The 24224-nt window shown below is 38.3% G+C and overlaps 2 protein-coding genes across 2 annotated transcripts; both read right to left on the reverse strand.

The window, feature by feature from the left end:
- Window positions 1–605: 605 nt before the first annotated feature.
- KEA3 (K+ efflux antiporter 3) lies at window positions 606–16356 on the reverse strand. The gene is made up of 19 exons (XM_089151354.1): window positions 16011–16356; window positions 14818–15198; window positions 14484–14585; window positions 12804–12884; window positions 11649–11750; window positions 10583–10660; window positions 9451–9519; window positions 9215–9265; window positions 5659–5772; window positions 5462–5563; window positions 5240–5374; window positions 4185–4366; window positions 3953–4088; window positions 3605–3676; window positions 3434–3535; window positions 2521–2682; window positions 2249–2338; window positions 1991–2152; window positions 606–1042 (listed from the first exon to the last, which is right to left on the reverse strand). The coding sequence occupies exons 1-19, from the start codon at window positions 16041–16043 to the stop codon at window positions 731–733; spliced, it is 2466 nt and encodes an 821-aa protein (XP_089007480.1). The 5' UTR covers window positions 16044–16356; the 3' UTR covers window positions 606–730.
- A 361-nt stretch (window positions 16357–16717) lies between these two features.
- Window positions 16718–22435, reverse strand: LOC149017054 (phosphoenolpyruvate carboxykinase (ATP) 1-like). The gene is made up of 12 exons (XM_089151355.1): window positions 22309–22435; window positions 21763–22047; window positions 21470–21648; window positions 21222–21375; window positions 20996–21080; window positions 18893–18993; window positions 18509–18807; window positions 18234–18407; window positions 17794–18038; window positions 17516–17685; window positions 17218–17386; window positions 16718–17093 (listed from the first exon to the last, which is right to left on the reverse strand). The coding sequence occupies exons 2-12, from the start codon at window positions 22038–22040 to the stop codon at window positions 16950–16952; spliced, it is 1998 nt and encodes a 665-aa protein (XP_089007481.1). The 5' UTR covers window positions 22041–22047; window positions 22309–22435; the 3' UTR covers window positions 16718–16949.
- Between the last annotated feature and the right edge of the window lie 1789 nt (window positions 22436–24224).

The following is a 24224-nucleotide window of genomic DNA, read 5'->3' on the forward strand; positions in this document are numbered from 1 at the left end:
CAATTTATAATTATAACCTGAAGGGAATTTGGTCCCTCAACGTTTGAAATTTAAATATACTTAATGATGACTAACAATGTTAGTCTAATTAAGACTCTCATGTAATAATATATTACACTAAAGAAACCAAACATTAGTTTTTTGTCCACTAAAAAGACCTACACTTAAAAAACTCAATAACACATGATGGAACCACCTCATAATATAAGAATAAAAAGACGGGGGCTTAAAGGACTACAACACCCATACTGCCCATTAAAATCAGACTGTAACAAATAGAACTCACTCAATAACTTGTCTTACAATATCAGATAAAAAATGATACAACTGTTGAGAAACTGTCCCAAAACATATTTGTTATAACAGTTTTCCCCGTAATACTGAAAATAATTGCGATAAAATATTTAAATCGATGAATAAAGTGTCCATGCAGCTTCTGCGTCCATTACTTTACATTTGTCCTTGCAAATTCCACGTATGAAGATCACAGTACAGAGACTTCATGTCTTCAAGCGTTTTACTTCGTCAATTAGATCAGTGTTCCCCTTTTCATCCTTTTAATAGAGACAATGAGAAAGAGGTCCCCACAGCTGAAAATCAAACCATTCGAAAACTCCAACCAAAGCATTTATATAGAACTAAAAAAGAAATTTGGGAAATTATAAATTCTTTTTACACTAAAAAGAGAAGAAATGAATATTAAGATAGAATCAGGGTCCATTGCCAGTAGTTATCCAAGGTCTTGTACAGTCTCCTGTGTTTTTCTCTCTCTGGAATTCACATTTCCAGCTTGGAAACTATCTTCTGTCTGCAAATCACAATATATAACTCCATTGCCTTCCATGTCCTCAGACTGGACTGAACATTCATGTCCAGACTGGCCATCTACTTTCTGGATATCAGATTGTTGGTTGTATTTGAAACTTGAGATGTGAGTCGTCTCCTGCTGGTCTGAGTTTAAGGTGCTTTCTGGAGGAGGAGGAGGAGAGAATGAAATAGGAGACTGCACCCCTAGGCCCCCTACCAAGTCAGCAACCCTTATCTGATCCATAAAAACGATCCAATCTCTAATTAGTAGTTGGAAATGTTATTTTCAAATACCATTAAGGTAGATATTAGCAAGGATATGGATAGGCATAATCCATTCATCAAGATTGATAATCACGATATAATTGAAAAGCAAAACAGTAATGATCAACAACAACTACAACAACCAAATGGGGTAAGATACAGCAGCAGCAGCAGCAGCAACAACAACCTAATGGGGTCAGATACAAGCCTCATTCCCAACCAAATGGGGTCAGATACATTTGGTTGTGTAGAGAAGTAAAGGTGCACAAAAACCAGGGAATATGTTTCCCCCAAAATTAATGCATGATAGATGAAATTGACATTCAGGAAATACCGAAACCAAATCAGTGACCCCATGGAAACCAACCATTTACAGAGCAGAATGTTAGACAACGAAGCAAAATACCTCCACAATAAGAATAGTTGACTCTAGGATGACAAGTGTTAAGGCAGGAAGAGGGAACAGGCTCAAATATTGTGAGATTCTGAGCCTGTGAAATGTCTCAAGAAAGCAAGCCATATTGATCATGGGTAAACCACTCAGTGACAATAACGATCCCCCCCCCCCCCAACACACACACAAAAAAAAGCACAATCGGACAAGTACCACTCCAGAACACCAATTCATGTGAGCATGTTAGAGAGATAACAGGAGCCCAATTCATGTCTTTTCATCATAATCACTGCAATATGTTTCTTGTTGCTTTTTATTTTTCTACTCCAGGTAGAGGGGTTCACTTTCAGGTGGTTATGATTATAAGTAGTCAATTAGAAGCTGCTGGGTCTCCAGGTGGGAAACTTGACATGATGGATATCACACCTCCATGCATGTCTACCACATGGACAGAAGCAGGCTTGTAAGAGATCCCCAGTCAGCAACTAGCTTACCTAACATCCAATCATATTATTGTAGAAGTACCTGCAATGGTTTCATAACATCATAATCTCGGTCATCAGCTCTGTTCTGGACCTCCTGAGCTTGAAGCTCCATAGAATCTCGAACAAGCCGACTCAAAAAGGTTACATCATCAGACATCACACCCAGTCCTCTCAACAGCTTAGAGCCAAGCTGTAAACTAGTCTGCAAATACAAAAGGATCAGTCAGGAAGAATAGAAAGCAGTGATGAATTTTCCTGGCACAAGAACCAAAGAGTAACTCAGTTGAGTTGATGATACCTCAGCATTTTCAAGAATAGCATCTGTTGCACCAGCTCTCTTTAGTTCTAAAAGATGGGACAAGTCTTGAGCTCTCGCATATATAGGGATCTGTTAAGAAAGTCAAATTTCCACATCAAATCCAATAAATAATGAAGTTATTGAATTATATGTTATATAAACTCATAACATAGCTGACATTCAAGATTGAAAGTGTTAAACTGCTTCTCTTGTATCTTTCTTCATAATAATTTCAAAATACGAGTAAAGCATATATGGAAATGCAAAATCACCGCAGGGAAGGCAAGCCGAATCCTTTGAACGGCCTCAATTGTCCTTTTCTTCTCGGTGTACATAACCATGACTGCTTTTGGAGAAGAAATACCAGCAGATTGGAGAACTGCTGGGCGTGATCCATCACCATATAGGATTGAAAACCCAAGTTTCCTTGCAGCCTGGTAGGGAAATAAGAAATATTGTCAATCAAATCTTGCGGTCAGCACCAGCAGCTAAAAAGAAGTCGGAAAGTCAACAGTTAGCTCAAGAAGGCAAGGACACATCATTGCACGATTGCCACAGGGTACAGTTAACTATCAAATTGCAGGATAGGGTAAAGAAATTTTTCAAGCTTGTTTTCGCAACCTATTATCAAATCCATGCAACCAAAAAAACAGATTGGACTAAACGACCAGCTGCACTAGTCTGTGGGAACACTCAATCCCAGTAGAGAATCCAAGTGAATTTCAGGCCATCAAGATACTCTTAACAGTATCTGAATAAATTATCAAAAGATATGCTAACACAATGTAAACAAGGAACTGGGAAGCACATGAATTTGGGTCACAAACTTCAAAAAGTTACATAGCTAAGAGGTAAGTAAGGAAGATTGGGACAGCAAGTGGTTTGCAAGGAATGTTGCCAGGCTAAGTCATTGCTACCATAGATGTGGTGGCAAACTTATGGCAGCACTCAGGTATTTTCACGGTGTAAATACACCAACACAATTTGTTTGATACAGCAATTCAAGCAAGCAAAACAAGAACTAATGAGAAATCATTGTTATCTAAAACTATTTCCTGTAGAACATCCAAATGATTTAGAAAAAAAGATCTTCAGCTGGGAATCTTCTTTACACTCAACTCTTACCGATATAGTGTATTTCCCTAAAAGAATTAAGATAGAGGAAGGAGAGTTATCTGCACCAACCTTTACAACTGCGAGATTTATATCAAAAGCTACATAAGGCCAACCTGCAAGATCACCATCTATACCAGAGGCCAATGGAGTGGACAAGAAGTTGGCAAGGACCTGAAACAAAATGTAAGCACCTTGAACACAAAAGCAAGAAGGATACACCCAAAATGGTAACTTCTCTACCTGACCCATTTGTCCAAATCCAAGAATGACCACTGGTTCACTGACATCGAAGTTGATCATCTCAGCAACTCTCTGTGACAATTTAAATATCTCAGGTAACACACTACTGTGAGTCAAAAGTAAGTACATGAAATCAGAAAACAGGATATCCTAGGGATGAGATAGCAGCTCCCATGACCAACAGGTGGATCCCACCAACAGGAATGCCCCAAACTGTAAAAACCAACTTAGCCAAAACCGGCTAGTTAAATTGATCCTAGCCACTGAATTAGCCATGTTATACAAGGTTCAGAAATTTGAATTACACTTCCACTCTATAACTGTAAGGTGTGGAATCTGTGTACATACATCCCCTGTATCAATTCTTTCGTCAATGAAACTAGCTGCCTTCCTTCCAATTTCGTTGAGCAAAGGTGTTAACGCCATCGACAACACCACAACAATTATAAGCAGCTTGTTCAGCTCAAGTGGTAGAACTCCAAGCCTGTTTGTGATGACCAAGATAAAGCAGATAAGGATCTAGAAAGTGAGCAGACAACAGATGCACACCTACTACGATAACAGTATTTTAGCAACTAACCTGTTAGCAAGAGAAAATACTACAAACCCAAACTCGCCTCCTTGAGAAAGAAGGAATCCTATCCGCACACTTTCTTGAAGACTTAATCCAACACGGGGACCTATTGCTGTTATTATGAGCGTCTTGATGGCAATTAAACCTGCTAAGAGTGAAAGTACATTTGGCCACTCCCTGAGAAGAAGCTGTACAGAAAACAAAAAAAGATGAGTAGGACAGAAGATTACACAGGCAACAAACTTAAGAGGAAAAACCCAGTCATGTATGAGCACTTCCTATACGTTTGGTTAACCAAAATTCTGCAATAGCTGATCTATTGTATACTTTTGCCAAACACCAGAAATAGACAGTATTGGTTTTAGCACACAAGGAAATGTAGAAAAAATGAGTCCATTGAAACTGGATAGTATCTTATTGTAGTGTCATCAATAGCCTCTACAATTTTATGACCTTGGGTACATCAACGAACAAATGCACACAAACATAAATTTTGACAGCAGAATCCCAATTGAGCTGCCTGGAGAATAAGTTTTAGGAACCCAAGTTACTGGGGACCATGAAAGAAACCAGAAGGTATACCACAACAGATTCACCTAGTAACATTGATTATGTGCATCACTGCATCATGAAATAAACATAGGAGATGTGTTCTCATTTTTTTTCTATGCTGACTGCTGAGAGCATCCAACTCAACTAAATTGAGCTATGACTAAATAAAAATCTCCATGGCTTGGATTGTGCAGAGCAACAGTTTGCAGCAATTGTCTTAGTATTGGGAAAGTTCAGCCTTCTAGCAACCCCAACACAACCTGTCACACCCTGGAAAACCACTGTGGCTTAATGAACAATTTACGAGTATTGAGGACAGAGGAGAAGAATCATGTAGACAAATGAAATGGTAAAACATACCAAATGGTATCAGAAATTCGTAATACATCAGGGTTCAGATATTTGATACAATGATAAACTTAGGTTGCACAGAAAATAAGCATGCAGCAACATTCCACAAATTAAGGTATACAGAAGGCACTTTGAGACATGCTATAAAAAGATTGTACCTCCATATCAATAGATGCTCCTGTGGTAACAAAAAATAAGCCAAGAAATAGGCCTCTGAAGGGCCTTATATCAGCTTCAATCTGTGTACGAAAATTTGTCTCTGCTAGAAGTGCCCCAGCCAGAAATGCCCCAAGCTGTACAATGGTGACAAATTCATCACACTGTATAACTGAATAATTACTATATATATCACTCTTCAACCTTGAAAAGTTACAACAAACCGTGTCACTGAAGCCCAATTTCTGGGTCAGAAGAGAAGTCCCAGCTACAGTTAGTAGACAAAGTGCAACAAAGGCTTCTGAGCTTCTTGTTTCTGCAACAACCTGTGTTATGAATTTACCCTGAATTTCTTTCTTGTAGGAGTCCAAAATCATGAATTGCAAGCAAATATCAGTTATATATAAGAATCTGCACTAACCTCAAAGATACGCCTGATGAGGTATTTTCCTCCAAGAGAAAGCAGACCAAGACCGCCCAAAGCCTTTAAACTTTCTGTAGCAAGCATTGGCCAAATGCTTTCCTCAACAAGGTTCTACATAAAAGTATAGAAAGAGAGTACAGGATTACACTCTGTAAATACAAAAAATAATTGATGAACATCAGAAGCAAATTAAATCAAGAAGGTATAACTGACTATCAGGGAAAATGTATAACAAGAAACCAATTGAGATTAAATAAAAATCAGGAACTAGGACCAAAACAACCAGCGCAACAGGCCTGAAACAATGGCCCACTCATTGCTGCTGCTCAGCAATTTCCTGGCACTGAAATTTGATTCTCAGGTAGGCTCCATTACCCGTATCCGGCTGTATCCCTTTTACAGTCATACTCATCGCATTAAATTGTAGAAAATGGCACAAAGTTGGACTCAGAGATTAAACAGATGACTGCTCAAAATACATGTACAAATTCAAATACAAAGTGGTCTATGAGGTTGAGTTGGACTACAAAATCTAACATGTACCTAACAGGGAACTCTACTCGTCAAAAGCTGGAATTTGCTACATCATCTAATGCAAGGCCTAAATCAATGTCACATGGCTTAATACAAGACTCTGTGCTAAGCCTGGAACATCCACCATATCTTTGCCAATAAAATTTGATACACAAAATCAAAAATCAGAAATAAAAAATAGAAATACCAGGAAACAAACAAACAAAAAACATGCTGACTAAAGATAAACAGGGCCTAGTAAAAGGAGAGGGGTTGAGGAAGAGAGAAAAAGATCCCTGCTACTGTGACTGTTATGTTGTGGTGCCAGCTAGAACTTGTGTAATTAAGTAATTGTAACCCTAATCATGGGCAAAATGTCAACAACCATCAGTAGGTGGACTGTTTGGCAGGTCCTCTCACATAAATAAGGATCCCACACTCTCCTCCAATAAAATGCCATGTTTTTTATGATTTTTTTTTTTTTTGGGGGTGGGTTGGTTTCATATGTCCAAACACCAAATCGATACTCAAGTCATAATGGGAAACCTCTCCCTACTTTTTAGTTGTTATAGTTCGCAGGTTAAATGCCATTGAAGACCAAAACTATCCAACTATATTCACTACAGTATCGGCAGAGCAGAGCATGAAAACTCAGAAGGTAGGATTCTACTTCTGCATAAGCCTGAGATTCCACTGAATTGCTACTTGCTCTAAACCATGTGTTATGGTTACGTACACTAGATCAAGTAATCCTATTTTGACCTATACTGTTCAGATGGAAGGGAAAAAGAAATGGTTTCTTCAAGTGAACCAAAACTCCCAATAAGCAAGAGATTAATAAGATAATATTTTCAATATTCATACTACATCAAATATTCCATACATAAAGAGACCTGCATACAAATGACTCACCACACTTGGGGATTAATTAACCTGTTGACCAATTCCGCAACTCCTCACCTACAACTTTAGAAACACCTAACATTGAGATACTTATTTCCCTTAATATGCCTTTATAGAACTTATTCAACCGTTGACAACTTGCTGACTTTTTCCATCCTAAACTACTTAGTAGATTTATTAAACTACTGCCACCTCATCACTTGAAAGAGCCACCTACAGACTAAAAAGCCCAAGCATTTATGCACATCAAGAACCTAAACTGTAAAGAAGACGAGCATAAGGGCAGGAACGTGATTTCCACAAAGTAGAAGTTTATCAGAAGGTACTGGATATTGGACTCATTCCATCCTGTAATTTAAGACAGTGCAACATTAATTCTTAGAGCAGTTCAATCCAAGATTAGGATACAGAGATAAAGGTGAAAAAACCATTTTGGTCCAAATTAGGATTCTAGTTAGTTTCAAGATTTTTTTAATTTGTAATATTCTCTCTCCACTCACCCTTTAAGTACCTAGTTCTCTTTTAGTTTTTTTTCTTTTTCCTCCTATTGTCATTATCTTTAATTGGTTAAAACCCTAGATCTTCTTCTATATAAATCTCAGAACCCCCTTTGGAAGTCATACTTCAGTTCTCTCTTTCTTTTCTTTTTACTTTTAGGCTTTTCTCAATAGTGCTCCTTTGTTATTTTTATTTTCTCAGACTTGATGTTTAGGAATTTATTGGATTTTACTTTTCATCAATGGAATTAGCTTTTAAAGAGTTGTTACTTTTCCATCAAGCAAAGTGTAATCCTTAGATTTTATCAATACAAGCTCAACGTTTATTAATACAATCCTTACATTTTATGCTTTGTTGGGATTGTTTCAAGACATGGAACACCTCTTCTTCTCCTACCCTTTCTCCAGTTCATTATTGGAAAACACCATCCCCACCATTTGGCCCCACTTCAAACGCTCATTTCCTTTTTCTAGGGATTGCAACGGGTTCTTGAGACACATTGCAAGTACTTTGGTTTGTGATGTGGTCGGTAAATAGGCGCTTAATGTCTTGATCTCTGGCATTTGGTGGAAGTGGAATATCAAAAGATGGACCTCCAACTCTATATCTCTTGACTTGATTTGGAGAGCATCTGCTTTGACGTTTCTACTAGGCTTTAGTCTCACCCCATCCTTGCTATGGACACCCCAAGGAACAAGATTGTTGTTATCTAGTAGGGTCTTGGCTCTTCTCTTTTGCCAACTAGTTGGTTGTAATCCCCCCCCCTCTTGGAAGTAGTTTTCATCAATCATCTTCTCCCCTCCCCCCCCCCTCCCAATTCTTGCTTGTATCTACCCACCATTCTTAATTTAGGATTTTTACTTTCAATTATTATACTATTGTTTCCCTTTCCCCTATAGATCCTTGACTAGAGATGCCTATAGTCGTGCCTCTTTCTAGTTAGAGATTTGATTTATTTAGTGCTCTTTATTATTAATTTCTTTCTGTTCTGTTTACATTATTGTTTCCCTTTACCCCATGGATCCTTAACTAGAGACGCCCACAATTGTGCCCCTCTCCAATTAGAGTTCCATTTTGTTTTTGTTTTTTTTTTTTTTTTTTTTTGTTTTTTTTTGTTTTTTTTTTTTTTTGTGGGGGGGGGGGGAGGGGAAGGTGCTGGGGGGGTGTTTCCAAATTCAAATTTCATAAAGTGAATGTGTTAGAACCGTTAGTTTAGTTTAATTAATTCAAAGTCCACCTCACTCTCGCATTGCTTAAGTGACTAAAATAAAGTGGTATACGATACTATGCACTTGCAGTTACTTTTAAATTTCATGAATATGGACCAAATATTTTTTTTAATAGAAGTTTACTTCCTAAAAACAGAAGAAGAGAGTTGATGCCATGTTAATATGGTCAGTTTTCTAGAAATTCTTTTCACTAGCCTAAGCACATAGAGAGTTAATCAATCGATAATATTAATTCAAATGTTATTAGGACAAGCAATATTGTTGAATTGTGATGTGGGCTTCTCAGCAGCTCAATAGCTGCTTAAGTGTTTTGATATGATATAACACAGAAATTATTTCTATTTTGATGAAAACTTAGCTGCATGTTCACAGTTTAGTATAATAAACCAGTACAGAGATATTTTACATACCTGACTCTCTAGCACTGGAAGCACGACTAGGAGAGGGACAACGACTATGTCCTGCAAATATCAACCAGTAGTGATCCAAAAAGGTTATTGACTTGATACCTTTTGATGAGCAGTTCGCATGATTGACCCTATGCAAATTCAAAAGGAAAATAGAAGAAAATATAATAGCATCTTTTCAAATTATCACAGGAAAAATAATAGAAATTAGCTTAACAGATGTACATGATGAAAAGAACCTGCAAAAGAAGTATCCCTAAAGTTGCAGAGCCAAATTTTGTTGGGAGCTCGCCTTTCTCTGCAAGGATCTATAGAGAAAACTAGATAAGGACTTAGTTCATCAGACACATTTCCATTAGAAACATACTTCCAACCAAAAGGATCATCATAGAGATAATTCAATTGAGTTCGTTATTAATTTACCTTTTTAAGTAAACATAAAGGAAAAAAATTTAGGTTGTTCAAAGAAAAGATTGTATGCATTTCATTAAACAATCTCCACCAAACCTAGTTTCTATAATATGCTGCACAATTTCCCTATGCACTATCAGAGTCTATACATATTTGTCAAAACTCATTATTTCATCCCATGTATAAGTTGTTATTGTGTGTTCCAATGTTTTTGACATGTGGAAAGAGTCCCTAGAGCAACAGGTTGAGGATTCATTTACTACTTCGCTAAGAAAGTAATTTGTTAGAGAAAGCTACAATTTCTCAATGCCCCGTCGCCTGGTGCTGCCTGAATGGATCAATTCAGGAATTGGATGTGAAAATAATGACAACCCCAACATCCCTGCCTGACTAATGGACTGATTCCAGGACCCCAGCTCACCTTCTGAGGGGGTTTTTATCAATTCATTCTCTACCTGTAGTCAACAATAGACTTCCTCCAGACACCCCCCCCCCCCACCCTCCAAAAAAAAAAAGATAATGTTGAGGACAGCAGTGCAGCAGGAATGCATGATGTTATTGTAAATCTTAACAGCAATCAGGGCAAAAGGAAGAGAAAGAATTAAGAAAATATTGAAGATTGATTGGGTTCAAATTTCCATAATCAAAAGCTCTCTCTCAGACTCTGACACATATGCACACATACTATTTTGTTCTGTAAGCAGGGAAAAGCACCAACCCTCAAAGTTTGAAGATTTTCACATGACAGACAAGTAAAATATCAAGTAGCAAAAACTGAAAGTTCTTCAAGCACCAACAAGACCAAAGAAATTCAAATCAAACGAGTGGTTGCTAAGCTTGAGGGCTCATGTGGATTACCTCAATTAGTTGAGATTAATGCCTCTAGAGTTCTTGAATTCAAACACCTAATCGGAGTTATTTTTACCCCTTGTAAAATCTATGTATCTAAAAAGTGCATACCTGAAGAACAAAAGCTGATGATGACAATGAGAGAGCAGCACCAATCACAAAAGCCTCATCAACACTTCTAATGTTGACCTGCATTAGATATATACAATGATGAAAAGGATATTTCAAAGTAGCTAGAAGTCTGATGGGAGATTATATACCAGATTTTACGAAATTAACTAAGCATGGATCTCTTCCCTCAAACAATGATATTTTATCAATAGATTTCGAATCAACACTGCAATTAGCAAGGAATTTGTAAAACTGTCTTTTAACCATTTGATGTTGTATTCCTGCAACTTGGGTGAAATTCGCATACCGTAAGATGACAAACTTTGGCATGATGTTTCCAGGCTCCATCCAAACTGAAGAACTATGCCTTGGCTGTCTTCAACCTCTGATTCATTTTATAGTCTTCTAATAACATATTTGACATGACCTCATTTATATAGATAACTCATACGACAACACTTCGACCTAAGATAAGCTTAAGAGAAGCGGTGAGAAAGGATATGCATAGCTTAGGCCTTGCATCTAGCATGGCCTCAAACAAAACTGATTGGAGGGCAAGAATCCATGTAGCCGACCCCATTTAGTTGGGACAAGGCTTATTGTTGTTGTTGTATACGCCAACACTTTAATTAAAATTAGTGAAGCCACAAAATTTGACACATCCATATTGAGACACAAGAGGCCTGATTAACAAGTTCTTTTTGGGTAAATAAGTTGTTCATTGCCTAGAAGAAAACAAACTCAGCATTCAGAAATGAAAGAGGCCAACTTATAGACAGCCAAGGCAGTGATTTCCCAAGAGTTCAAGCTTAGCAATGAATTCATCTCTTAAACATATTACAATTTGTCAAGCCAGAGGATTCTAGGTATTTTATTCCGACATTAGTAAAAGTGCTAATGAATCATCACTTCTGTCACTATCATCATATGGCATACCTATCAATATTGATAGGTGTATAAAATGTGCAAGCACATCTTGAAGTCCACTGGACACATCGGTGGCAACACAATACACTACAGTGTACAGAATCCCAGCAAATGTACACAGATGTTATGACGTTCATACCAGATCAGACCTTGAGTGGAAAAGAAACTGCAAAATTCTCGTTCCAATGGCCCCATTTGGTGGAAGCTCAAAAGCCGTGAAAGCAAGAGTAGATAAGACAACCTTCAAGAAGTAGAGATGGCAAAACATTAGATGACAGTGCAACATCTATCTATAACAAAATATGAAACAGGATTCATAGCAACAACCCCCCCCCCCCAACTCCCAAAAAAATGCAGGACGGGTAATATGTATGAGAAATTCCAACGAAATACAGCTTATGAATTATTCAAATACCCATCAAATGCATTTTCTACGGAATGGGAGTTAAGGATTTAGGGATTGAAACTCGGACTTGTTTCAGTGCTAGCTAATCCTGAGTTAACCAAAATGACAAATATTTACCCAATTCACAAGGTAATTGTTAAGGCCATCCCCTTCCTTGGCATGACATTGTCAACTTTGTCCCATTGGTCCTTATGGCTTTAAAACTCATCATACCAACTAAAGAAGGCAACTCTTCACCAATAGTTCAGATCTCCCTTGCTAGTAAACGTGGACTAAGTTTGCGCTCCCTGCTCATGCATCTCCCAAACCCCCTGGTACTAAGTAGTCTCTTTGTAGGACCCCTAAATTATATCCAAGGCGGGCCAGCACTATGCCTTCTCCTGGTTGTCACCTTTCCCAGCCTTACAGGAACAATTTACCTGCTATGGCCCACCTGCCAATGTCAAGAATCTGCTCTGCACTACGGTTACAACCCAGCTCCTCCCTTGGCATGATATAGTCCACTTTGGTCCAATGCGCCTCACAGCTTAAAAGTTAAACAAGCCATCACAAGTAGAGATGCTGTTCTTAATAATAGCTCAGGTTCCTCCCCACCCACCCCCAACCCCCACCCAAAAAAAGAAGAAGAAAAAAAAAAAAAGCTGATGTGGTACTAAGCTTGCACTCCCACACTGATCTCCCAAACCCGCTGGTACTCAGGTACTTTTACTGCAGTCCCCTCAATGATCTCCCAGTGGACTGTTACTATGTTGTCTGGATCAGTCACGCCAACCCAAGTTAGCTAGGCCCAGTACAGACATTTTGTTACTAATTCTTCAATCCTTGGGATCAAGGTATAAAAGGAGTCTGCTCTTGAATAAACAAATGGACCAAACAACTAATTATAACCTGAGTCAATCCCATGCCAAATGCAAACTTTGAAAGAGCTTTTAATCGTGCAAGTGAAAGCTCTAAACCCATTTCGAACAGCTGCAAAGAGAAAGGTAGAAGTCAATCAGAAATACTGAATTTGATAGCAAAGAAAAAGTACGTCTCCAACAGAATGTACGTCTCCAACAAAAGTCATATATGGGATAACAGATTGGTAAAATATGGATATGTTCTTTGCTATGGAAGAAACTGTAAGATGAGTATATCATCAGGCAAAAGGAACATTGAAGAATGAATTTGTAATTTTCGGCAGAAAGTGTACCTCCTTAAAGACATTGACGGATTAGCTAATTCTTCACCTATTATTCTGGCCTGGTCATGGTACTATTTCCCCTATTTCATACTTCTGTTATTCATGTGCCCTGATTACCATTGAGTTGTTATTTGTTATTCTTGTTCGCGTTGCATATCTTGTCATCCAACTCCTCCCAGCAATATGGAAGACAGGCCTAAATTAACCATAGGAGAAGTGTTGAGTGAAGATAAGCATAGTTTAGGCCCCATACCATGTATGACTTTGAACAAAATTAATTGGACAGCAAGGATCCAAGTGGTTGTCCCATTTAGTTAGAATACAGCCAGTTGTTTTCATCATCCATTATTTAAGTAAATCCCTTACCTTCTTTTCACCTTTTCCCTTTCTTATTGTGTTTTTCAGGACCTTCAAACAACCAGATGATTATTGGTGGGCTTTTGAGCGGTTGGGCTTTGTCATCTGAATTGCAGTGAAATCTCAATTCCTGCTGCTACCGCTCCTGGTAAGTGGTGCCCTCTCCTCCCTGATGACATTTTTTTTTGGGGCAGCTATCGTCATCAAGACTTCAGTTTGTAGTACCCAGCTGCAAATCAAATATCTGAACTCGAATGTCAACCCTGTGAACTCAGGAAGCATCGCCCATCATCCTTCCCCATTCATGGATGTTAGAACTAAGTCATTATTTTCCTCAACTCATTCTGATATTTGATATTACATGTGCTAAAGTCAAACAACAATGAGAAGTCTAGCAAAACTTACACAACCTTACATATATTGCAATCGTAAAATTTCGGGCACATGAATACCTTGTAACTTGGTACCAGATGCATTAATGGCTTTATATACTTGTGCTAAATCAAAAAACATGCTAAATAACCCAATAAGTGAATAACATGTACTAAAATGTATCCTTAGTCAAGTGACTTAGTAGCAGATGCTATGAGGACTTAAAGAATTTCGAACCATGCTTAACATGTACCAGATTCAGATTCAAGAAATATTAGTTCAATTACCCTCGTTAACTGTGACCTGTTAAGCCCCCACTCATCCAGATGGAGCTTCAATGAAGTTTTCTTTCTTTAGTTTAAATGTTTAATTCGAAAAAGAAAAGAAGGGAAAAAAAGGGTGCACTTCTGCCATTGATGCTTACATCTTCTGTTACTAAATGATACACATGAAAAAAAAGTTGTCTTAGCAGGCTAGAGATCTTGAAAACAAAATTTCTAAACAAATTAGTCATTTTCAACACTCGACATACACATTGATTGCCCAAAAATATAATATGGTGATTTAATTAGAAAAGGAACAAAATAAAGTGACAAGAAGATAGCAAGGATACCGAGACCTCCAAATATAAGATCTCGGCAAATAATTCAGCTCACCAAGAAAAGAATTCCCCATTCAGATAGAACCTTAACATCTGTGAGGTTTCTAAACAAGCCAAACTGGTTGAGAACAATCCCCGCGAAAAAGAAACCAAGTATCTGAAACCAAGAAATAAATTTTGGTTTATATTTAAGAAACATGTGAAAATTTTATTAATTGGACTTCCAATAAAAAAAAGACATACAGAGACAAAGGCAAAACTTATAGACAGAGATAACTAATGTAAGCAGTGGAGGGAGAAAGTAAAGAAGAAATTAGCAAGTTCATATAAACATAGTAACAGGAACAACACAAATAATATGATCCAAAAGAGTAGAAAATGAGACATACAGGGCTAGCTCTGAGGATCTTGAATGCAGGAACAACAATAACAGTCACAGCTAAAAATGTCAAGGTGTCTGTGCCTAGATCATTAATAACATCAACAGCACTGGCAACATCAAGTCCAGCAAATGTCTTAACTCTTCCCCTGCATGACTTTTCACCATTGTAAACAGAATAACCTCTTCTACAAAGAATAGTAGGCGTTAATGATTGAATGACGGCAATGTGATTTCCTGCAACAGGGCTCATTCTGTGATTTACACTGCATAATAAAGAACTGATTTGCCGATTATGGGAAGACCAAATATGACATGGATGCCCATTCATACTCGAAAATTCATAAGGACGAGCACTTGTCAGGTTAATTTTGTACGCACCAGTGAGTCCCTGCAAGTTAATAAACATGTGTTTGAGATCAGAACGCACCAGTTTTCATTCAATCCAAGAAGTGAAGTGGTCGTATGTTTATATGCATCATGTAAGGGAGAGGGAAAGGGTAAGGTGCACCTAATGTTTGTATACCACATACTCTAACCTGATAAACTAGGGTTTCTTTGTAAATATTGAGACTTGAAAACCATTTATTACGTGATTAGGAATAATCTAATGTAACATTATGAAGTTCCATTTGCACCATCAAGAGTCACCATTAGCAATTGAAACGCAAATCTTCAAACAAGTTGGATTTTGAAATTCGCCAGTATGTTAACCTTATTCAGGGATTAGAGAATCCTTGATAAACTCAATGTCTAGACAAAAGGCAATTGAACAATGGGGAAAAAGGTGAGCTCCCACCTCCCATATAAGTTCCATTGCAATTCTTTTACGTGATAAGGAATATGAAATTGCGGACGGAGTATGAATATGAAAGTGCAGGTCCCCCAAGGGTTGAGTTTCTGTATAGGTAATTTGGATAAAACTTTCAACTCTTGAGAAGTTCAAGATAAATATCCGACCCTGGGTTCCCTCCGTGATATACTACTAAAACATGTTCCAACTCACCAGTAACAAATGAAGCTTCTTAGTAGAGTAATGATTTGTAAATCAATTCCTTTCAAACTTCGTTTTAAAGTTAAAGATAAACACCAGAAGGATAGTCGGAGTTCCATTTGGATCTTTCCTTACATCAGAAGAAAGGAAATAGCCGCAAGGGACCTAGCCATAACATAACAATGAATGATATTAGTGAAGAATCTTACCTTAAAACCCTCGCGTAAAACCATGTACTCCATTATACAATCGAAATTTGAAGACTTATGATACACGAAGCAGAACGATTCAACCAAGTTCCAAACAGCTCGACGGCATCAGTTTGTCTTCAGAAATTCGGTTGCAGAGAGATACTCATAATGAGATAAGGTAACAACATTTTTTGTCTCTCTGCCCGCTAAAAATCCTTACAGACCAGAACGAAGAGACGCCATAGAAACCACAAATTAAAAGCTAAGATCGATTCATTGTAGACTTGGCGTTTCGATGACCAAGACATGAAACGCTTTGACCATGTTGAGTTCCAAACTCTAAATACTTGTGTGTCCGTGTGTGACGAGGAAATCCACAAAGTTGTGATTTTACGCCCAAAATAAAAAGATATCTAATAATATAAAATTGTGGCTCTCCACTTTACAAATCAGATCGCCCTATATCTTCGCGGTGATTTACCACGAGATCTCCGGTAATATATTCAGATTTCATTTTTTTGGGTAAAAATCACAGTAAATGACATGTATATTTCTTCTTACATAAGTACTTTAATGGTTTGATGTATCAATAATGTCTAGCATATTAATAGCACTCAGTTATATTTAGCTCATTTATGTATTAGTTTTGATTGTAATACTTTTTTTTGGCAAACCAGTTTTGATTGTAATACCAAAACACTGTAAATGGTAATGAAAAACTTGACTTTTATATATTGAAATTACGAACAAAAATCAAGATTGACCAATTGGACAGCCGACCCACAATTTGTAATCAAGTCCCTATAAAAACAAAAAAAACCTTAACCCTGATTTTTTAAATTTCCAATCCCCAATAAACCCTAATTTCTAGTTACATAATCTCATCTTATTTTTACCAATAAACAAATAATACCCTACTACTATTGATTCCTATAACTTATGCTTCATTCCCTCAAATCAGAAGATTGGACCAGCTGCAAGGATTTGCTCAGTCAGTGAGTTGTCCTTGCCAATCTTGTAATTGGCAAACACCTCGAAGTTCTTCTTGAATAAGCCAGCAAGTTTCAATAGAGTGTCATTATATGCCTTCTCATCGGACCACTACAAAACCCAGTAATTACTGCCGTCAGTGAATGCTGAAATCTTTCATTAAAATGTCAAGCAGCTACGATTATTTAACTAGTTGAATAAATGCTGGGCAGTCAAAAAGAAAGCAATAACTTACAGAGTTTACTGGGTCCAGGATTTCTGAAGGCACACCCTCGACTTCAGTGGGGATCTCTAGTCCAAACACTTGGGTCTTCTGGTAATTCGCATCCAAAAGACTGCCAGAATGAATGGCATCAATGATCTTCCTAGTGTAAGCCAATTTGATGCGGCTACCCGAACCATAGCTGCAAGGGGAAAAAGGAAGGAGGAACAGAAAGAAAGTTAGGCATAGAGACTAGAGAATTATCATCTTCTTACGCAAATTAAGTTGCATATTCTGGTGCACTAAACGATAATGCCATAAGAGCACGAACCTTCCACCAGACCAACCGGTGTTGACAAGCCATCCTGTGGCTCCTTGCTTCTGCATCTTCTCAGCCAGCATTCCTGCATACTTAGTGGGATGTAACATTATAAATGCTGCACCAAAACAAGCTGAAAATGTTGCCTGTGGCTCCTTAATGCCGTCTTCCGTGCCAGCCACCTATTTACATCGACAAGGGAATCCCATTCAGGAAATCATTTATCAACTTAATTTGTGCACATATGGTCCAGATGGAATTGCACCTGTTGCAGGGGAAGAATTTCTTACCAGAGCGGTGTAGCCGCTAATGAAGTGGTACATGGTCTGGGCCAGGCTCAATTTGCTCACTGGTGGGAGCACACCAAACGCATCACATGCTAGAAGGATGACGTTCTTTGGATGAGGACCCACGCATGGTAACTTCGCATTGGGAATGTACTCAATTGGGTATGCAGCCCGAGTGTTCTCTGTAACAGATTTGTCTGAATAATCCACCTCTCTGTTGTGCTCATCGAACACCACATTTTCCAGCACTGCCGCAAACACAAGCAAATTTGAAATAATAAATAACCAATCCTTATATGATTATCCCATTACGATAGATTGATCAAGAATCGAACTAGCTGATCTAATATGAGGTTTTTTGGGGGTAAAGATCCAATATGATGTGGAACACTTATATTAGGACTTTTAGGAAGGAGAGAGTGTGTTAATTTCAGAAACATTACCAGTCCCGAACTTGATGGCATTCCAGATGTCTGGTTCCTTCTCCCTAGAAAGATCAATGCACTTGGCATAGCAACCCCCTTCAATATTGGATACCCCATTTTCACTCCAGCAGTGTTCATCATCTCCAATTAGAAACCTGTTATGATCAGTGGAGAGGGTTGTCTTCCCAGTACCTAAGACAAGCATGATTTAGACAGATAATTCTCTTTAGTAACCAAAGAAAAATCACAAAGACTAGGAGGAGAGTCGGAATAAAAGGAATGAGAAACTCCACCTGATAATCCAAAGAATAGAGCAACATCACCACCTTTACCCATGTTACAGCCAGAATGCAAGGACAGGATTTGTCGCTTAGGCATGAGGTAGTGCATGACACTGAACAGGCCCTTCTTCATTTCTCCAGCGTACTGTGTGCCAAGGATTACCATTTCTCTCCTAGCCAGATTTAGATCTATGCTAGTGGAGGATGTCATGTAGTGAGTGTAACGGTTACATGGGAATCGACCCGCATTGTATATGGTGAAATCTGGAGTACCGAAATCCTCTAGTTCTTCAGGCGTGGGTCGGATACACCTGCCAACCCAACCCCACAGGGTTATCGTAATTACAAGTAGAAAGACCCTTTGTTAATGTATAACCTACGCATCTATATACTTACATGTTGTGCATGAACAGGGAATGGTAAGCTCTGGCCGAGACGATACGGACTTTGATACGATGCTCCGGGTCCCAGTTCAGGAACTGATCATTCACATAAACCTGTAATATTCCAAACATTACTATTATTAGTCACACACCTAATCACTAACCATTCATTTTCAAGGATGGATTGGGTCAAAAATGTCTTGCGGCATAATGAGCAATATGCTGCAGATGAATCCATGATGGCTGAATTTCCCTTTTTGAAAAGGGAGAAAAACCAAAAAAAATCCATGATGGCCACAAGAGTGGGCCTCATATAATTTTATGCTAATGAGTTTGCCCAAAAATAGTCCAATTAATCCAAATTTGGACATACTGCTTCGCTTCACGGGCCGACCCATCAACATGGCGATGGAGACAAAAATGAAATAAAAATGAAAAACGAAACGATAATTGGTAGCTGGGAACTCTGGCTGTGGGAGCGTCATCACTCACTAAATACTGCCACCGCAAAGAAGCGACGTGAATCGTGCTGCCTTAAGTGGCACAAGCACAACCTACGAGACGCAGGCCCACACAATCCGACAAGTAAATCGCACCAACACTGAATTTAGCAATGGAAAAACTGGGATGTTCTATTTCGACCGCCGGGGGGTCTCGGTGCCAGCGGCCCCGGGCCAACCCCGGCGTCCAATCAAATTGCCGACATTAAGATTTATGGTTGCGACAATTTTGAATTCACGGTCCAAATTTCGAACTAACGATCATGCGCATTAAACCCAAGCAAAATTACTCACCATAGGATTATGGCTCAAGAAATATAGCACAACACTAGCATGTGATGTGACCCACGTGATGAATCATGAATATTTGATTTTGTGGGAGTTCTTTCCTAATCTTTTGCCATATCTCTATCCATAGGCACTTTGAGGGTAGAGATTAGGAAAATTGCTTTAGTCCGTGGTGTAAAATTTTGAACTGTTAAATTTAAAATTTCAATCTCGACCATTAAATATCAACCATTGAGATCAAAATTTTAATTGTAAGGTCAAAATCTCCGTCAAAATTTTGATTTAAAGGCCCAAATTATTTTGCACGACAATAAACACAAAGCACTAAGGCTGCCTTTGTTTGCAAAGGTGGGGTGGGAAAAAAAGGGTGGAAAAAATAAACATGTGAGTCTCATGTATAGTGGGGTGAGGGAGAAGGAAAAGAAAAGAAAATGGTTTTGTGGAAAAGTGATAGAATGGGTCCCACTTTTTACTTTTTCCAACTTTCCCACAAAGTCCCACCAAATATATGGGATTTTAAAATTACATGGAGTGGGAAAGTTGGGCTGCCACATCAGCAGATAAGTTTCCTTAATTCAAGGAAACTTGTCTCCCACTTTCCCACCCTAAATAATCAATGGAGTGGGAAATTGGGCTGCCACATCAGCTGATAAGTTTTCTTAATTCAAGGAAAATTTGTCTTCCACTTTCCCACCCTAAATAACCAAACAATCTATCATTTTGGAATTTAAAGAAAAAAAAAAAAATCTACACTGATTTCAAGAATTTTTCCACTTGCAGCAATCAATCGCAGCCTAAAGAAAAATGAAAAGTCTGTTGGGGGTAATCTACCCGTATTTTATCCTTTTTATGCTTACAGAAGCTGACATGACAGTTAATCTGACACGGACACAATGGGAGGAAAAGACCTGAATTCTAGCAAGTTGACAGGACCCGTCCACGTTCAAAACCCGAAACCCAAAAGACAGAGGTCGAATGACAATGGTGGTCATCACACATCATTTTTTGGGGTTAATATGGTCATTACACATCATCAAAACAATGACGTCAAATGAGAAAGAACCGAATGCAAGGGCATGTGTCTGTGTCAACCAAGCGGACGGTGCAATCAAATTCCATAAAAACCCAAGGAAAAGAAAACTGCCCTCATGTCGGCCGTGTCAAACTGGCGGTATATTAATATTCTAGTGAAGCTTATCGTCTCAGACAAGCTTTGAAGCGATCTGTTTTCCCTATTATACAACTTTGAAGCGTAATCAAATAAGGCAATTTTCGACTTATCAAGGCAATGCAAGCAGATCATCAATTTGAAGGGAAGGAGAAGATACCTTGTCCAACGAATTCAGGTAATCAACAGCCCTTTCTCGGTTAACCATGAAGGTGTGCTCGTCCATCTCAATGTTGGGTGAGCCCCTGATCAAAAAAAAGACAAAATTTTCCTTCAAATAAAAATCCAAAATCACACGGAAAATTATGAAAATCCTAGTAATACTAAATTCTTAAGAAGAAGATTACAGAAAAGGAACGTGATGAGACTAGCGAACAATGACTTACTTTCCCCACCAAAGTTCAGCTTCAGTGGTCTCATCCTTCACGACGCGTTTATCTCTTGGAGAGCGACCTGTCTTTGCTCCAGATAGCGTCGCCAAGGCACCGCTCGATGTTATGAAAGATCCTTGCTCGTACTTAATCGCCTGCTCGTAGAGCTCTGTAATCATTGAAAGTGACAAAATTAGAGCGAAATAAATGAATTCGAATATCACGCGGTCAACAAACGTCAAAAAGGGAAGGCATTTATTTACCGGCAGGCGAGAGATTGTAGAGGATGTGGGTAAACTTTAAAGCACTGTCACTGATGTTTAGCGTAGGTGTGAAATGGTGATGTGCAACGTGAGCAACCTTCGGAGTTTCAGGTTTCTTTGCCGGATCTCCTTTCACCACTTTCGGCCCTGTTTCCCTCGTCAGAGACGCTAGTGACGCACTGTACAATAAGAACATAATTCACTCGTCAAATTTGCAACCGATCAATCTGTTTTTTTCGTTTCATTTCTTTTTCCTTACACGCAATCGTAGTTTAATGTTAATGTAGAAATACCTGATTGACTGAAGTTGCTGCTTTTGACGTTCCTCTTCAGACATAGGAGCGAAAGCACCTTGAGTTCCTTTGATGGGCGTGGTTGGTGCAGATTTTTTCTTCTGGAGCGAATGCAGCTCGTCGATCGTCTGCGCTTTCACGGGAGGAGCACTGTCGTCGTGACAGATACCATTATCTTTCTTTCTGTTAGTTTGGATCTTTGGAAGCCCCTTGCTTTCAGTTTCTGTTCCCGCTCCAGTTTTTCGGAAGCTGAATTCTCCGTTCCCGTTAGCTGCCATTCCTTCTCTGTAAACCACAACTCCATGTATCAGCTTGCATTCAATGAGAACAATTTAGAAAAACTCTTTTTCGTTTCATTTCGATCGTAAAAATGGATTTTGAGATCGATAAATAGTTTATATAACTCGAGGATAAACATATGGAATAATTCAAATCCACAGGCTGAATTTGAAGAATCCAGTGTGTATATCTCCAACCATGCATCAAATTTAACGAAGCATCTCAGAGGAAAAACAAAAACAGAAAAAGAAGAGAAGGAATACGCACCAGAAAGCAGAACTAAACCTTGAAACCTTGAAAGATGAAAACAATAAAATTAAACCCTAGAGAAGATGAGAAACAGAGGAGACGAATGACTCCACCATCCAAGTTCAGTAAATTTCAAACAGACGATGAAATGAGAGAAGTGATGGAAAACAAAGGACTGAGCACTTCCTTTTAAAGACCTCTATCGGCCCCACCTAACCCTATTGTTTACCTAAACTAAACTAACCACGGTTAATTACTAACCACTCTGGTTAAATCCTCTGAACGGAGCTTGAGACCGGATAACGAAAGACGCGGTCACGCAATTCATGTCCTCAATCCTCATGGCCTCCACGAGGGTTCCAGCGCTATCCGTAAACATGTTAGACATTGTTTTTTAATCAGGTTATATATATTATATGAGAAAATCAATTATAAAACATATTGATTTATTATTTTACAAAATTCTATTTTCTCTTTTTTTAAATTTTTTTCTGGGCATGACTGCCAATATGACTGGATCATCTGTTTACCTTTCAACCAAAAACACCAAGACATACTTATTCTTAGATTTGACTGTTAAATATCGAAACCAATTAAAAAAATTCAGCAAATTTTGGACCGCTATTTTGCTTCTGTTTCAATAGCTTCGGACTTGCTATGAAATCTGCTGAGTTCCGCTTGAGTTATACGTCGATCGTTACCAAAAGTACGCCCTTTTAATGGGGGTGCCATGTCATACGCGTTTACCGGGAAATTGTCCGAGGTTTAAGCGTTCCCACTGGAAGTCTGGACCCACCCTGACATGGGATAACGTTTAATTTTCTTCAGGGATAATAATAAAATTATAAAAAAAAACAGAGGAGGGGCAGATTGTATAACGTAGCTATCCAAATTACGACGCTAAATAGTTAACACGTGGCAGGATATATTTGTCAAATACTTTTGGTATTTTGGTGGCACGGACCCCGAAGAAGATAAAGTAATATTTTCCGTCTCAAAACATGCGGTTTTATCGTTCGAACACTTTTGTCATGGGTAATAAACACGTGGCAGATGATGTGTAACATTTACTGCAATTCAATCCGCTGGATTCCCGCAAAGAAAGAGTGTCGGTACTCGGTAGGTAGGAGCTTCGACTTTCATGAAAATCTCGCGCTTCGAATTTTTTACATGAAAATCACTAAAAAAAAAATTAATCAAAATGTTTTAAAAAAGAAAAGAAAATAGTAATAAAAGAATGTTATAAAACTTTTTGGTGTTCCCGACTTATCCCTCGTTAGCGGAAGCGGATTGCTATTTGGAACGCCACGTCAACGTGTGTCATTAAGAACACAACTTTGAAATATAATGGGAGGATAGGCAACCTTCCTGCTTTTCCTTAGTATTTTTCTAAGATGGTGTGTTTGACTCGGTAATATTTGTAGTGTTTAGCGTTGAATGAATATCATGTAAATTTTATTAAATCTTATAAAAGAATAATTCAGTTCATTTCAATGAAAAATAAGCTTATTTTACTTGAGTTAGTATAATTTATACATGGTCTTTTGTGTGACTGAGTTTTAATCAAATCTGTATCTAAAAAAAATATATATATTTAATAAAATCTTCATGATATCTGCTAAAAAAACAAAATACAAGAGGTGACGATCGAGGATTTGACTAGGGTATAGACCCTCATAACCTTATGTACGGATGAAGTAGATCACAAGCCCACTAGGAAAAGATTTATAATCCAAGAAGGGTTTGATTTGCAAGCGGCCACTCAAAGAGTTGCATATGGAATCCCTAACAGTTAGGGAAACATCTGATTAGGTGGCCACTTTCCTTATTCATATATTATTTCTACCATGGCCCAGGCCCATCGCTCATCTAATGGTCTATGGTAAACACACTAAACCTATATAAACTTCTATTGTTCACCATCCAAAGGCACA

This window comes from Hakea prostrata, chromosome 4, assembly GCF_041222555.1.
Source record: "Hakea prostrata isolate BN-2017 chromosome 4, UWA_Hpros_2, whole genome shotgun sequence".
Lineage (NCBI taxonomy): Eukaryota > Viridiplantae > Streptophyta > Magnoliopsida > Proteales > Proteaceae > Hakea > Hakea prostrata.